This window comes from Magallana gigas, chromosome 9, assembly GCF_963853765.1.
Source record: "Magallana gigas chromosome 9, xbMagGiga1.1, whole genome shotgun sequence".
Classification (NCBI taxonomy): Eukaryota; Metazoa; Mollusca; class Bivalvia; order Ostreida; family Ostreidae; genus Magallana; species Magallana gigas.
This window is the reverse complement of record NC_088861.1, coordinates 30,004,914-30,022,302: the sequence shown is the minus strand read 5'-3', so window position 1 is coordinate 30,022,302 and position 17,389 is coordinate 30,004,914. Positions and strand designations below refer to the sequence as shown.

Below are 17,389 nucleotides of genomic sequence, written 5' to 3'. Positions count from 1 at the left end.
TACATACAAAATTCAAAACATGCAATAATTATCATTTATATTATTATTGTGGTCATTACAAATCCTAATTTTCAAACATCTTCTATCAGTAGTATTCCTTAATTTTTGTTAATTAAAAAAGAATTCTTAACATTTCCTTTCACCGTTCTTAGAGGTGCTTGATGGAAATTTGGGGAGTTGACCCATGATTAAAAGAAAAGATGTTTATAACATGGGAAAAGGACAACATTGAATTTGTCAAATGTTCCTACACTATCAAAAAAGTTATAAAGGTGGATGTATGTATACATTCAAAATATCATTACAAATATTCAATATTTCAGGATAACGTTTCAAAATGAAAAAAAAAAATTCCACTGATGATTATCAAAACCATCTATTGTGCGTTATAAACATTTCATGGAAGTGTTATTTTTCACTTTCAAAAAAGCAGGCCAACGAGCTACTTTTTCAGTTAAATACCATTGAATACTTTTCGAAAATTAAAGAAAAATCCCCAAACATTTTACACTAATATTGAGATTTTCTTGTTTGTAAAAATAATGCAAATTGCTACACACTTTAAAAATGAAATACCGTTTATAAATGGCAATGACACTAAATAGATACATAGCATTAAAATTTCATTCCAAATGTTGAGATTTGGCGTCTTTTATCATTTTTTAAGCATTTTTCAATATTTTGTAGTGTCTGCATTACGATTATCTAAATAAAAAGTTATATAAAACAAACAAAAATATATGAAAAGTTATGATTACTAATAAATTAAATCTTAACTTTAAATATTGAAGTAATACCAAAAATAGTTCAGTGAAAAACAAAATCTAAAAAAAAAATTCCAATTTTGTTTGAGCCAAATAAAATAATATCGTAAATATATCAAATAGTATGTCAAAAAGTATTCATTTCATTATTACTTTTTGTCTTTAGAACAAATTTTACTCATGACATTGAATTTAATAAAAATCAGAATTTCATAACTCAAACCCTGAGTAAACAACTCCTTAAGTTTTTTTGAAATACCCTGCGTTCATGTACATACTTCAAGCCAAAGTTAAGTAACCTTTTGTTGTTACTCTGTGGAGTATCCCAGCAATCTGCACACGACGTTAGCGTCATTTTCATCCCAGCTGTCGTCACACACTGTACCCCAGGTGTTTCCTACCTTAACCTCCACTCTCCCCTCTCTTTGCGATGACCACTCGTATGTCAACTTTTGGAAAGAAAGGTAACTGCAATTAAAACAGTTATATACTTTTATATCAATATCAATTCTTAGACTGTTTTCGGATGATGTTATTTCTACTTCTTGAGGATTGCAGAATTGATTAATCTGAAAACATTTTGTTAGCTTGTATAATACCTACATAAAATGATATTCGACTTAAAATCTCTCATTTGTTTTTCAAAAGTGTGTTTTACTTTTGTTAATGTTCCCCACTGCCGTCAACAAACGAACGTGCATCAACATTTTATTTAGAACCTCATCTACTGTAATTTATATGTAAATTCGTGCTTAACCCAATAAAACCTATGAAATGTACTCTAATTATTGATTTTCTAAATTTGACTTTTTCTTGGCCTCTTTCAAAAAAGTAGTAGCATTATATTTATTACAAAATTAATTTAATGAGATTTTACACTCACAACAAATGACTCCAACGTCTTCATCGTGTCCGCAATTGTCTTGTCCAAATCCATTATGACGACAAACAGCAATTGAACTTTCGACACTGGTGCAGACGACATTGTCAGGAACAATATCGCCCGAGCCTCTACCAAAGGCAGCAACACAGTTGTTGCATGAAACCTGTTGTTGTAGTATAAGTATTACAAGTATGTCATCTTTTAATATCACTCTTATATCATTATTTTACAATGAATCAATGAATAATTAACTATACCTGAGCCTATTTATACAATTTATTTTTGAGAAGAAATGACAATCCAGAAGGATATTTGAAAATGAAATAATCGTTTAATATGTGCAGGAAATTAAATTCAATGTACGTTTGATATTCTAACTGGCGGCACACAACTTTGGCGCTTTGATCGGTGAAGGAATTGTCACATACGGTCCTCCAACTGCCTTGGTACTTCACCTTTAAACGGCTCTCCCAACTATAATTTCCATTTGTAAGTCTAATGCCTGCAATGAAAGGAGAGAAATATAACTACTTTCTATTTTCACACAACAGGGAATGAAATAAGTAGATAAAAACATTCTATAAACATATACTTAGGACCCTCTATCTATCTATCTATCTATCTATCTATCTATCTATCTATCTATCTATCTATCTATCTATCTATCTATCTATCTATCTATCTATCTATCTATCTATCTATCTATCTACCTGTCTACAATGAAGATACTCATACAAATGAAAGTTCGCTTTTCTAAGCATTTGAATACATGTGGTCAACAGTCATGGGTGTTGACGGAGGAACTGACTCTGAATGATTTTCAACTTACTTGTTATGAGCTCAATTTCCAAATTATGTTCCAGTGTAGTTACTCTACTCTCGATTTCCTGGAGCAGGGTAGACAACGTAGAATACCGAGAGGAGAGGGTTGAAATGGGATAGTTCAGAAGCTGTTGAATCAAAGCAGATTGAGATTCAAGAGTCTTGTTTTGTAGCTGAATCTGAGCTTGAAGATTGTCGATTCGTAGAGACAGATGATCTTGGTTGTCGTTTCCAAATCCTGAGTGTGAATCATTTGAATTTAAAAGAAAACTATGCACACGTGTAAAACATATCGATGCTACAACAAACAACACTTAATGAAAAGCCATTGCGAAGTAAAACTTCCTTTACTGACCGCAGGATGTTTATACTGAAAAATATCCTTTATTCTGACCAGTTCAATAAAGGATTAAGACAACCAGCGGTAAACTTTGTTTTTGTCAATTTGAGTTATTTTATCTGCGCAATAGATCAACCTGGTCATATTAAACCGCTGTAAAAATAGCTGCATTACCATGCTTTCTGCATTTCAAAAGTTGATAAACATAGTAAACACACAGAAGTCTCGATAGCTTTTTCAGGGTCTCTGAATTCGGTTACAATGCAGAATTGTTGACTGATAAAGTTAGTGGTTGCACTGTTTTATCAACTAAGATTTAACGTCACAAAAACGATATCAAACACAGCAAATGTTCAACATTTTTGTAAAACATAAATAGTTTTCATTAACTATACTTTATAATTGCTCGAGTGTAACTTGACAACAATCGAACAACTTTGAGAAAGAAAGATTAATTCAAACATCTTTATATATTGTCCCTCTCAGTTGTTTTCATACTAATCCATACAAAAATTCCACTATGTTACGTTTGGATTGGATATGACCGACGGAAAGGGCATGTAATAGTCCATTTTCGAGTTACCGTATTCCGGCAAGATTCTAACATTTAGTTTGTACTCGATGCGGGCATGTCAACATCCGGTTTCGCCAAAATGACTTTCGAAAGTCTCAAAGTGCCACAATTAAAGCGTTTTTTACAGAATCGCGGAGTTACATGTCACTTTTACAGAAGAGATCACCTTTTAAGGCTGTGCAAACTTGCTGAGGAATTAAAATTGGAAGTTTTAAACGACGAATTAGGTAATGTATTGGAATTTAAAAAATGCAGTCACTTTGAACAAGTTGAAATCGTCACACTAAATACAATACATAAACCTTACGGTTAAACCTTTCAAATGTAAAATGGTTAGGTCTATAATGAACTTCATTACATCATATTTATTGATGATTAAAAGTTCAATATCTAGCCAATTTATGCACGTTACGCACAAGGGCCCATCACAAAGTTTTTCAAACAGTTATATCTACCACCTCTATACAATAAAATACAATAATTTAATTATGGTTGTAACGCGGCATTTGATTGGATAGAAAAATTTAGTTAAATTTGTATAACCTGGTTTGCACGTCACAAGACACGTCACAATGCACCAACGTACTAATTCACTTGACGTTACGTTTGAATTTTGAACAGATTTATATCATTTTTAAAAGTAAAACGGACTCAATTTGTACAGCAAATTCCAGAAAATTAAATTATAAGGAATGAACTCAATATCTACCCAAGTTATACTCGTATAACCTGGGTTGGAGCAATTTACGCTTTTTTATAATCCGCTTCGCGGATTATAAAGCGTAAATTGCCCCAACCCAGGTTATACAAGTATAACTTGGGTAGACATTGAGTTCATTTCTTAAATAATACACACAAGGGCTCGTCACAAAGTTTTTCAACCTTTTATATCTACCACCTCTATACAATAAAATACAATGTATTTTAAATTCCTAGACGAGTTGCAAAGTGGAAGTACTGAGAAGGATATTTTGCCAATAGGAGATGTTACAAAGTGGTCAGTAAATTTGGCAACATTACCATCGGTTGAGTCATGTGACGTCATGGTGTATCTCTTGAATGATTGCGGTTGGGAAGCTTCACGATTAACATCCTACAGAAAGGATAATGGTTACAAGTTACACAGAGACAACCACATCAGTGATGTAACTATTGCGGAGGTATCAGATTCTTCACCATACTTTTATGTGAAGGCATGCTGTGTACCAGAAACAAGGCAGACTGAGGCCCCATATGTCACTTGGGTACTCTTGAGAACTAACGGACAGATATTTGGTGGTGGTTGTTCTTGTGTTGTGTAAGCAAGTTTTGTTTATCTGTATTTTGTGCATGATATTATGATAATCATGTAAGAGTTATAGATTGTGCATTTATTTTCCTTTCATTAATAGCATTTTCAGACATTTTTTTTCTCATTTTTGTGTTGCAACTGAGAGAAGTACTTAAGAGGCTCTTAATTTAAATGGGTCATTTTTGTACTTTAATCGTTGACTTCACATTCATACATCACCTATCATCTACCCCAGTGCTGGCAACTTGGCGGTAACCATTTTAATACATTTTAATGTAACCAGCCATTCATCTGGTATGAATCTGGTATGGTTTATCATCTTCATTTTATCATATCATTCGGTCATCCAATTCATTTCAATTTGTTTGATAAGAACAATATAAATGATTTACTTGATAATATTTTGCATTTTCCTTTTCAGAGGTAATGGGACATGTAAACACTGTGTTGCCCTATTGTTCTCCCTGGTGAGCTTTAGTGATAGGCACAAGGATCGCTATTCGGAGGCATGTACTGACACTGTGTGTATGTGGGACAAGCCGAAGAAGACATCTGAGCCAATGGAGATAGACAACATTTATTTGCAGAAAAATACAACCACTGACAAAAAAGTTATGCCAACTCCCAAAAATTACTCCCCTTGTGGTGAAATCAATTTAAGGGAGGTTGAGAAAAATGTATTTACTCTGTTTAAATCAAGCAACTCATTACTTTTACAAGTTTTAGATCCTCCAAGTGATGACAGCTCTTCTGATGAAATGGATATTCCTACACTAAAAACTGCTTTACAAACACTGTCACTTAAATGTTCCATTTTAGAACATTTAAAAATGATTTACACATCAGATGTTGTACTAGAAATAGAAAAGATTACTAGAGGTCAGTCCGACAACACTGCCTGGTTCGAACATAGATATGGCAGGATTACAGCATCACTTTTTCCTTCTGTCATGCATTTTAAATTTACCGACAATCCTGTAAATTATATCTTGAAGAAAATACTTAGCTCTTCTGTAGATAGTTCTCATTCTCTTGTACCTTCCCTTGCATTTGGTAAAAAGTATGAACCTGTAGCCAGACAACAGTACTTTGAAAAACACAAAAAATCACACAAGAATTTAAAAGTAGATCAATGTGGTTTGTTTGTTAGTGAACAATATCCTTTTATGGGAGCTTCACCAGATGGAAGAGTTTCTTGCAAATGTTGTGGAGTGGGGCTCCTTGAGGTTAAATGTAGTTTTACATATCAAAATGTCGAACCCTTAGAGGCCTGTAAAGATGATCATTACCATCTTTACATTGATGAAAACAATGATGTTCGGTTAAAGCATACTTCACCATGGTATGTTCAAATTCAGGGGCAAATGGGAATTTGCAAATCCTTATGGTGTGATTTTGTTTTCTTTACAAGAAGGGGAATTATTATTGACAGAATAAATTTTGATGGTGATATGTTTTTTGACATTGTTCAGAAATGCAACAAATTTTTTGATAAATACGTTGTAAACTCACTGTTGCATTAAATGTAACTTCCTGATTGTAGTCAATCATTTGATCAACTCTCATAAAGTTCAATTCATAATGTTAATTTGCATAAAAACACTAAGGTCATGTTTATTGAAAATATGTTATATTTATTGTTCTTTTAAGCAAATTTTTATGGTGTTTGGCTGTTTTCATTTGTCTATACAATCAATTTCTGGCCAATGAGATTTCGTTAGAAAAAATAAAAACAATGTGTAACATTCTGTAACATGAGTAAATTTTCATTTAAGATGCATACAACTTGCACTCATCAGGTATACAATGAACTATCGGTATCTTGTTACATGTTATGTCACTAAAAGTTCCTGATAATTGCTTTAAAAATCACACATTGAGCAATAGTTTCAACTGATACAATCATTTTTTCACTTTTCATTTCACTAAAGGTTCCTGACAGTTGCTTAAAAAGGCACACACTTTTACAATTTGGTTACACAGAGGTTTTATTTTCAGTGGAATAGTGTGAGATAAAATTTTGTAGTTCTTTAATCTACCTATTGCTCGTTCCACATGGATACGAAGCTTTGCAATTTTTTTTGTTTTCAAAACATCATGTGCAGTGAGATGTTTACCTTTCCCCCATGAACACTTTTTGGTAAATGGTGGTATATTCAATGTAGCCCTTCTTTCTAACAGTAAATCTCTTATCAAAAAGCCCCTATCTGCCATCACTTCATCACCAGGTTTTACAATATCTAAAAATCCACAGTGTTCAGTTATGTACCTGTCTGATACATTTCCACCCCAAAGATTTGAAATGAACATGAAAGCTCCCGAAGGAGTAACAGCAACTAAAGCTTTAAAGGTATTTTTCTGCTTATAAGAACTGTATGTTCTAGACTGTGCTGTTGGGGTGGAAGGCCGTTCAATAAAAAATTCAGTACAATCAATTATGCAAGTTGTTTTGGGAAAAACTGATTTAAAACATTTTGGCAAAAACTTTTTCATACATTTAGCAGATGGTCTTTTCAAAAGAGGTGAAAACACAACATTCATATAATTAATCCAGGTAACAAAAATTTGTGACACTCTAGTGCATGAAATCCCAAAAATATCTGCTATGACAAAAGTTGGTAAAGCTAATCTAAGTCTTAACAGTGTTATAAAGAATTCGTGAAAACGTGTCAGCTTCCTGTTTGGTCCAGTCTTCTTGGAGGGATTCTCTGGTGTTCCATTGTATACTCCTGACCCACCTTTCCAGTATGCCAGCGTTGGTGTAAGATTGTCAAGGATGGCTGCAAAAGTAATAAAAAACTAAAAAAAACTAATAAAAAATAATAAAAAAGTTAAAAATATTAATCATACTTAAGCTTGTAGCACCAATTTGTCCATAAAATATTGTTATTATAATTTGAGGCACTATTTCTCATACACATCATTATTGGTTTGTAAATATAGATATAGTTAAAATTTTATTTTATTACATGTACATGTACTTATATTGTGTATTAAGCATTATTCATACCAAAGATTCCAAATAGAGTAAAGACCGATGGCAATCCGAAGTAACTCTTGACAGAACTATCACTGTCTGTCATCTTGTCCACAAGCAAGTATCGCTTCAGATCATCCTTGTCCCTAAAGGTCTCCCTCAGTTGCAGCAGTTCAGCTTCAGACTTTTCCATGTCCTGTAGTGTCAAGTTCGTCTGGCATTCTGCATTACAAGTCTGGGGATGGGCCTTTTCATTCCCATATGAACAATAATCATGATCACTGGGAGCTAAAATTTGAAAAGAAAATATGTACAATATGTAATTATTATTTACTAGCATTAGTTTTGCATTATTACTATTTTTTAATATGATTAAGTTGTTGTGTTTTTTTTGGCATTACATGTATTAGTTTAGTATTTGGGGTTATATATATGGACCGTGGATATCGCCCTGGGTAGCTCAGTGGTAGAGCTCCTGATTAGAGTTGCAGGGGTCCCTGGCTCGATTCCCGGTTCATTGTATTTGTATACTCATTCCTCTTTTCCTTCAATACGTTAGGTTCACATTTATCAAAACAAATCAACATACTTGCTGTTGGTTCTACTGCTGGTATGGATTGCACAGTGATTTCCTTATTGACAGGGAATGGAAAGAGCTGTTCTCTATATGCATCATCTTCATCCTACAAATACATAATTATAGTGCAACGTACATTCTTTTTTGTATGCCCTATATACAAATTTAGAATGAAAACGTATGCATTGGTGTGTCATTTATTTAGAATCAATTATAAATCATTGTTCAAAAAGAAGATATACTGTGATTCGAACAGAGTACATACCACTAAAAGAATATCCGTTGCAGTAGCCTGAGTAGGTCGATGCTCATTCTCCTGATCAGACGTAACTTTGTTGTTATTATTTGCGGCTTGTTGAAGGGACCTCTTTTCAATGGAAGATGTACCTCGATTTCCCAACGAGCACTTAAAGTTATTGTAGCGGAAAAGCTCGGGGTATGGGTGGTCCTGTGTTGGTTGACCGTCAACAAAGTGCATGGAGCATATCCTGTCATGTCGAGAAGGCTCGAAGTCACGGCGTCTTAGCAACTCAAGCCACTTCCTGCGTACTTTGGGATGCTTTGACGAGGGAAAAGGGAAGAATTCTACGTCTGCCATAAACCCATACCTCCCCTTTTTCCTTGAATCCGAAGAACAGCCTTCGGCGACACAGTAATACCGCGGCATGTCGTAGCAGACGATGTCGTTTCTAATGTAAACAGTTTTACCGGAAGTGATGCGCCCCGCATTTTAATAAAAATCACGTGACTTTTGTGCGAACTAAATGTTAGAATCTTGCCGGAATATGGTAACTCGAAAATGGACTATTACAAAGAGAAATATAATAAAACATGTCAAATACTTAATTTATTGACTACAAAACGGTAATAAATAGGATTGAATGCATAATTAACTACATGTGTTGCTCATCAAAACTATGGAAAAGTACAATTAATAGTAATAACACAACAAAGCTAAGTAGAAAAAACTAGAAAATGACATAAATATTCAATTTCACAGGTCATAAAAAAGTCACTTTGTGCAAATTTTTACACATCTTCACAAAGAAAGCAGGTAGATACTCATTTTTGATCAAAGGTTATATATTAGATAATTTATAACATATCACTATGTATTATCTCTTTTAAAAATATCTTATAAACTCTTCAAGGTTTACGACCTCGAATCGTCCTTATGTTCAGACTATGTCGTTTTGGAAATCTATGTAAGACAACTTCTTTTAAGAACTGTGGTATTTGACACAAGCACGTCTAAACAATATCTATCCAATGAATCTAAAGATCACAAAGCAGTGTCATTTAAATGTGATTAAGACTCCTTTTATCTTTTTACCATGATTACCTCTCTCTCTCTCTCTCTCTCTCTCTCTCTCTCTCTCTCTCTCTCTCTCTCTCTCTCTCTCTCTCTCTCTCTCTCTCTCATACGCCCGATAAAAACAAAACAAAACAAGAGAAGAGATGTTTGTGAAACACTTATGCCCCGTCCCTGTGAAACATCCACAAAGAAAATGAATGTAAATTAACTGCAAATAACTTTTTTAAGTCCAGGGGGCCATAACTCTGTCAAAAATTGCTCTATCATACCCAAAATCAAACTTAACCTAGATAGTATTTAGATAAACCTGTATACGAAATTTCATATCAATATGTGCACCTTCTGCGAAAAAAAAGAGCGGAAACTGCAAATAACTGGAATTTTTCTCATCCAAGGGCCATAACTCTGTTTAAAATTGCTCGATCGTACCCAATATCGAACTTGATCTAGATATTATCATGATAAATCTGTATACCAAATTTCATTTCAATGTGTTCATCCTCTGTGAAGAAAGTGAGCAGAAACTGCAGATAACTTGAATTTTTTCTACGTCCAAGGGCCATAACTTTGTCGAAAATTGCTCGATCGTACCCAATATTGAACTTGACCTAGATAATATTATTATAAACCTGTATACTTAATTTAATTCCAATATGTTCATCCTATCCGAAGAAAATGAGAACAACTGCAAATAACTGGAATTTTTCTCATCCAAGGGCCATAACTCTGTCGAAAATTGCTTGATCGTACGAATATCGAACTTGACCTAGATATTATCATGCTAAATCTGTATACCAAATTTCATTTCAATATGTTCATCCTCTGCGAAGAAAATGAACAGAAACTGATGGTGGACCGACCGACAGACAGCAGCAAAGCAATATGCCCTCCCTTCGTCGAAGGGGGGGGGGGGCATAATAAATGGAACTTGTTCGTCTGATATATTAATCAAGTTTAAAGAAATCCTAACATGTCCGAGCAAATAGCTAATTTGTCCGAACAAATAAGATTTTTTTTGTTTTATCACTGACTGTTCCACGACGCCGTAAAAATACATGTTAAGTTTGATTTTATAATAAAATTATAAAAAAAGATATGATTAAATAGAGATCAACAATAACTTGAGTATCATTCATTGAAAATTAAAGAATTTAAACAAAACAAATAGGCAAAGTAGTGACATATTGTTATAACATTTCAATGTTCCATTTCCCTTCCCATAACTTAAGTTCCCTTATTTATTCACTATATGATACCCCACCCAAGTGCAGGATTTAACACTTAACGCATTATTATCCTATAATGCGTAATATATTGAACCATATTTTTGTTCATTTTTTGTAAATACTTTGTCCGATATTTGCTTATTTTATCCTTTAAAATTAAAATATAAAACAAACTGCATTGTTGTCTATTTTAGAGGAGCGGGCAAACTAAACTGAAATGGATAATATATACAGGAACGTGGCATTAATCCTGTTTGTTGTAGCTGACCGAAAAAAAACCCAACTTTTTATTTTATTTATTTCAAATCAATGAATGTGTATTTGATATATTTCTCCCTAAATTTGGTTCTTTTGGTCAATTTTCAATATAATTTCTATTACTGTCACAAATAAGAATTTCGGATAATTGAAGAGGGGGCATCCTCATTAAATTTTCACGTTTAATGCATACATCATTTATCCATTTAAACGTAGAATACATTGATCTGCTTATTAATGTTTAAATATTAATGTCTAAGGTTTACAACAAATTAGTCGTGGTATGAAAATGTATGTATTCTTTAAATAGGCCCACTCTTTACGTAATCATTCAAAATTATTTCATTGCAAGTATATATTTTGATCAAGACTATCCCTGACTTGGATCCACCAAAGCGTGTCCACCATCTTACTCACATATTTGCTATTTCGGGCTTGTTTATCGAAAATTAAAGTAGGTTTTTGATTAATTTCACAAAAAAACTTATCAATTAAATTTCAATCATACCTTACGGACATCATCACACATGTGTTGAAATACGAAAGGTCTAAGCAAGTACTCTGGTGCAAACATTTTGAATGTTTTTTTTGCAAACTGCCTTAACCTATAAGTATACATATTGTACATTACACCTTGCACCACAAAATGCTTGTTATGGTATGTTGTATACAGGTCTAGCAAAACCCAAATTACAAGCCAAATAGGTAGAACCATCAGCTGAACAAATGATGATTATGTGCTGAAATATCGGTGCTTAGATACCTTTCTAACTTTGTCTTGACATTAGCTCAGCCTTGTAAATTTCATTTACAAACTGTTTGAAAATGATATGCTGTATACAGATCTAACAAAATCCAAATTAAATGCCAAATAGAGAAAACCATTAGCTAATCAGTCTTTGTGTTTAAAGCATATGGTATATGAAGTGTGATTCCTATATTTTCTTTTGGAAGAAAAATTAATAATTCCATATAGATCTGTGGCAACATCAATATCGTTTTTAAATAGCCTCTGAAGAACGTTAAAACAGTCGATTATATACAAGACATCAAAACTATCAGGTATGCGAATGTTTATTTAACTGACCATGTGGTCATAGATAAAACTTTGATAAAATCTCAGTTTATTGCAAAGTATGTAATACAAATCACTTGTACAATTGAAAAACTAACACTAAATGTTTAAACAATAGTTCATGATCAAAACCTTATTGCTGCTGCTTATAACAGCATTACTGAACATATTAAAAGATGATATAGAATCAATCATGTCCTTTTCTTCAAACCAGCCCATCCATAATGTTCAAGAACGGTATGCATTTCAACGTTATTCAACAATGAATTGCAAATACTAGAACCTGATTTACTGCATGACGTGCCCTACTTGTGGTGACAACTATATAGGACAAACTGGAACCAAACTCGCAGATAGAATGCGCGTCCACAAGCAGCAGATTAGAGACCCATATGAGAGGAACACACCATGCAACGGCCATTTCGATATATGCGGAAAGGTAATGTTTTATATTTCCTTTTTTATAAAGTGAAAGAAAACAATGAACAAATGCGTAAAGCTAAAGAAAATCATTTTGTTAAACTGTTTAAACTTAAGTTAAATTCTTAATCTTATGTATTTTTGACATCTACATATAATATCTCTTCAACTGTACATACATGTATATAATTCTGTATATGAGACACTGGACTTTCATCATCATAATTATGTTGACTCTTATCATGCACTGTATAATGTTATGACGCCACTATGTTTTGACGTCATCATCAGGTCTTCAACAATTTGTTTATATAGCGTATAAAAGAAACTTTGGAACTGTTCATTTTCTATATATATATATATATATATATATATATATATATATATATATATATATATATATATATATATATATATATATATATATATATATATATATATATTTATATCTATTGATAATTTGAAATCCACTGAAGAACCGATCAGGCGAAAGCGCTCTGGATTAAATTTAAAAAAAAATGGATTATTGTGTTATCGTCTACTAAAAACATTCAATTTTGTGCAAAGTTCATTTCCAAAATATCCTTAGCATCAAACGGTCACTGGTGGTATTCCGCCGACCGTAAGAATTTACATACAGATGTTCTACCTGATTTTTCTTCACAGTAATTCGCAAATCCGTATATCCGCTATGATAGCAAACCGTTGCATTGCGCGTCCTTTGTTTACTTGCCTTGACTGACTGTCTATTATGACGTCATCTTGTTTTGGAGTCGTGAAGAGTTATTAACGTCATCGTTTACGAATCAACAAATCAGAGGCGATTATTTGAAATAGAGGGAATGTTCTCTAGATATCATTCCTAGCCAGTCAATATCAAAAAAATATTGACCGGTCAATATTTTTCGGACGAGCTAATATTACAATTATTGACTATTCGCCTATATAGAGTTATATAGTGAGAATACACTACTGAATATAACAAATATATATATATATATATCTGTGTGTGTGTGTGTGTGTGTGTGTGTGTGTGTGTGTGTGTGTGTGTGTGTGGAGATAAATAAAGCCTTGGTACAGCAAAAATACTTATAAAAATAAAACAGAATGCGACAGTCTCAATTTAAAAAATTGTTTACTGTTAGCGCTTTCATATAAACAATATTAAACAAAACACTGCACTTGTTTCAAGACTAAGTCAAAGCACACAAATTTATAAAGGTTTTATTTTGTTCGAAAAATCTAATAGAAATACGTTAATGAATATAACATATACCAAGAACCGAAAAGAGGACATTTGACGATTTATTCCAATCATCAGCATACCATTCAAAGTTAATAAATGAATGTACTACATGTACTTCAATTTTCAAATAATCGTCCAAGCTATCCCTTTGAAATGGCATTTCTTCTTAAAACAGAATTTGAGTCCCCTTCTTTATTTACAAAATTTACAGCAATAGACACCAGCGTCGTCTCTGTGGTCACAGTTATGGACTCCGTACCCATTAAAGGAACATTGTGTAAGAGATGTCTCGTGACCTTTACACTGAACGTCATCCATCCAGATTGGTCCACTTCCCATTTGGAATTTAAAACTCGCACCCATTATTGTTCTGATATAAAAAGAAATAGAACCTTTTGCAACTCTTGTATCTTTAGTCACAATTATAATGTAGAATGTTTTTCTACCTCCATTCTCTTCGAAACTTCTGAGTTTATTTACTTGTGCAAAGAAAAAGGGTAAAGTAACTAAAACCCCATTCGTGCTTTCACAAAAGGAAAAGTTCTCATTCTGCGCATGATAATTGTAATAGGAAAAGACCCTATACGTTCTGTTTAAGGTTTCGCACTTAACAAAGCAATTATGTCAAGGATATTTTCATCATTGTAACAGTTTCATATAAATGTAATTAGAATGCAACACAATTTAAAATCGACCAAATATTTTCTAAGTTGTTTTCACATATTAAACGAATGATTTATAAAAAATGTTTTCTTTTAGAAATGATTTGGAGATGCTTACATGTACATGTGCTAATTTGTTTCATACAATTTTAGAAGAATGTTGGTTTGGTAGCTTTTCTTTTACAATGTTGGTGCAAAAATGGGAATGAATACTTATATAAATACTTCATATAATTGTTGTCAACTGATTAATTCTATTATTATTTTTTTTAAATATATTTTATCTGTAAAATACGTCATTTTCGTATACTCTATTCATTGTTTGGGAAGTTTCAACATGTTCATCAAAATACAAGTATTATCATTCAAAATGGTTACATTGGTTTTGATACCAAATTATTTCCCTTCGAAAATTCTGAAAATGTGGAAACCATATTTATAAAACAAGTTTCCAGTTTCGCTAAGCATAGAAAAGTCATAAAAGCAAACATGGTATTAACAATTACATACCCAATATATCCCAGCCTTCTGCAGACAACCTGAGCATCGTTATGATCCCAATTGTTACCGCAGACGGTCCCCCAGGTGTTATTGTAAAATACTTCAACACGTCCTTCTCCAGAATGTAACCCGTCAACCAGTCTTATGTCTAGATATAGATACCATTGTGTGTCATAAACTAAGTAAAATTGTTGTTTTTTATGTTCATTCTTTGAAACGTGAGATTAAGCGAAATTACATGATTTTTTTCTAAAATTATAAAGCCTTATAAAAATTGTGTATTACATATCCTATTGAATTTTTACTAGAATTCTAGAGAATTAGCAGACATAGATTAATCTTGATTTTGCAAAATAACTCTTAGGCTCGATCAACTTCCTTTTAATCTTTATAGAACATAATAAAACAAGATTTGTGTGTTTAGATAATAATTTGTTTGTAATAAAAAAAGGTTTTGTAATATGTAAGTGTATAAACTTCTGTTTTATATACGTGGGTTTTTTATGGATGCATTCAAATGGGCTTTTTATATTTGTTCTTTAAAAAAAGTGGAGTTTGGAAGAAATCAGTTGAAAAAAGAGACAGTTTAATGTGCCGTGTCACCGAAATCCCCTGCAGAACATCATAAATTACTAAAACATTCGCTTGCGGCATGTGCGTATGATAAGAAATTCGTTTCCATGTTATTAAAAATTTAGTACTGATATGGTTTTATAGCCAATGCAAAATGATTTCAAAAAATCCTTTTTTTATTTTATTCAACATAAAGTTAACCTCTGTATTCTTTTTAACAAGGTAAAAGACGAGTGTGAAAAAACTAGTTCGCCGCAAGAACTGAATATGAATCCAAATTATTCAATGAAATCGTTTTTTTTCACATTTTTCCTATGGAGTTTTCATTAGATATCACATGCGCAATAAATAATTTTACTAAGTGATTTGATAGCGCGTTATAACTAAAATCATCAATTTTTCAACATCACAATCGGGCAACTTTCAGCGACATTTATATTTCCAAATAGATTTACCCTTCTTAGTAAATGTTTTTGTTAAAAAGAATTTGATTACATCTGCTTCTGCTACCTTGGAAGTAAACGTTTTCATTAAATATCAACTAGTTCATAATTTATTGTTCTGTTATTTTCAAGATACATACCTAAAAATTGCGGGGTGATTTTGGTGAGTTTGGTGAGTTTGGTGAAGTAGGTCCATCCTGCCTCACTGATTGTTGCATAGGAGAGATCACACGAACTATAGAGGCGGCACATCCCTGATAGAGAGTTGAAATTTAAGCAATGACATCTATTGTCACACAAAATGGCACACCTTATGTTAGATCCAACGCGTCTGCTTTCCAACAGAGTATGCATTACCAGTGTATTGCTAAGTTCTTCATTTGCATTAAAATGACTGGTTATGAAGGCTTCTGACAATGACAAAAAGAGGAACAGAAAATGAACTCGACGAATTTCAAATAACATGATTTTTTTCAGCCTCGAATTACGAGTTTGATTTGTAACAACCGATACGGTTTATTATAGCATCCCAATTATTCAGTTATTAAAAAGTGTTACATTTGCAACGATTGTGTCTACACGTAAGATATGATTTTATCAGATAGACCTATAGCTATTGCGTTGTATATAATGGTGTAACACATCTTTGACAAATTTTCTGATTGGACAATTATTCAAATCTTCTGTGTGTGCATGCGTACCAAGGGTGTTACAAAATTTTTATTTCATGCATAAAATAACAAGGTACACTATTCACGCGTGCGGTCATGTAGTTCTGCTTATTATTGTCCACGATTCACGCGAGTGTAATCCTGCTCATAACTCATGCCTACATTAACAAAACGTTTTTAAGATTTGAGACGGGAAAACCTCCTAAATCATCTCCGAAAACATTGATTTTATCTTAGGATCCTTTTTGAGAAAAGGAAAAGCGTTTCCTATTATTATTTTCCTTAGTGTAACACTTTGCTGTAAGAATATTATTTTAACATCTTCAGAACGGTAAGGGCAAATCATGCCTTTTTATCTATTACCAACTCCCTTATTATTAAGATCACCTTTACCAACTTCCAGATCAATCAAATACTGTAAATTCCTAATTAAACGCGAGGAATTAATATCCGCGTAAAATCGCGTGAAGCCCGTCTCGCAAATTTTAAAATATTAACTATACGAAACTATAATATTTCGGCTTTCGCGATTGTGTGTTCTCACGATTTGATGGAAAACCGTTGAATCGCGGAATTAAGTACTCGCAAAAAATAAGGAATCTACAATACCTTAATTAATTAGCAGTTTTCCCACTTTTTAGGAGGCTTGATAGCCAACAAATTAACCATCAGATTTACCTTAAAATTTCAAATTTGTTTAGCTATAAACTATTATCAAATTAAAAAATTCCATATTTTTCACTTTTTTATATTGGTTTGTTTTCCTATATT

At 32.7% G+C, this 17,389-nt stretch overlaps 2 protein-coding genes and 1 long non-coding RNA gene across 3 annotated transcripts; 1 reads left to right on the top strand and 2 right to left on the bottom strand.

Annotated features, from left to right (window-relative positions):
• Positions 1–3,377: 3,377 nt before the first annotated feature.
• Positions 3,378–6,254, top strand: LOC105320940 (uncharacterized). Its single transcript, XM_034469051.2, has 3 exons — positions 3,378–3,610; positions 4,320–4,680; positions 5,096–6,254. The coding sequence occupies exons 1-3, from the start codon at positions 3,439–3,441 to the stop codon at positions 6,195–6,197; spliced, it is 1,635 nt and encodes a 544-aa protein (XP_034324942.2). The 5' UTR covers positions 3,378–3,438; the 3' UTR covers positions 6,198–6,254.
• Positions 6,255–6,266: 12 nt separating this feature from the next.
• LOC117689614 (uncharacterized) lies at positions 6,267–9,035 on the bottom strand. The gene is made up of 4 exons (XM_034471191.2): positions 8,494–9,035; positions 8,241–8,334; positions 7,685–7,939; positions 6,267–7,454 (listed from the first exon to the last, which is right to left on the bottom strand). The coding sequence occupies exons 1-4, from the start codon at positions 8,893–8,895 to the stop codon at positions 6,592–6,594; spliced, it is 1,614 nt and encodes a 537-aa protein (XP_034327082.2). The 5' UTR covers positions 8,896–9,035; the 3' UTR covers positions 6,267–6,591.
• Positions 9,036–13,744: 4,709 nt separating this feature from the next.
• On the bottom strand, positions 13,745–16,519 carry LOC136271198 (uncharacterized). The gene is made up of 3 exons (XR_010709067.1): positions 16,088–16,519; positions 14,941–15,079; positions 13,745–14,138 (listed from the first exon to the last, which is right to left on the bottom strand). It is a non-coding gene; the product is annotated as an uncharacterized lncRNA (long non-coding RNA).
• Between the last annotated feature and the right edge of the window lie 870 nt (positions 16,520–17,389).

Bases quoted from the DNA above. Each gene is read 5' to 3' on its own strand.
- LOC117689614 (XM_034471191.2), bottom strand. From the start codon at position 8,895: ATGCCGCGGTATTACTGTGTCGCCGAAGGCTGTTCTTCGGATTCAAGG. The intron at 7,940-8,240 runs GTATGTTGATTT...TTCAAATTTTAG, and splicing joins AGCAGTAGAACCAACAGCAA to CTCCCAGTGATCATGATTAT. The intron at 7,455-7,684 runs GTATGAATAATG...TTACTTTTGCAG, and splicing joins TACTCTATTTGGAATCTTTG to CCATCCTTGACAATCTTACA.
- LOC105320940 (XM_034469051.2), top strand. From the start codon at position 3,439: ATGTCAACATCCGGTTTCGCCAAAATGACTTTCGAAAGTCTCAAAGTG. The intron at 3,611-4,319 runs GTAATGTATTGG...TTAAATTCCTAG, and splicing joins AGTTTTAAACGACGAATTAG to ACGAGTTGCAAAGTGGAAGT. The intron at 4,681-5,095 runs GTAAGCAAGTTT...TTTCCTTTTCAG, and splicing joins GGTGGTTGTTCTTGTGTTGT to AGGTAATGGGACATGTAAAC.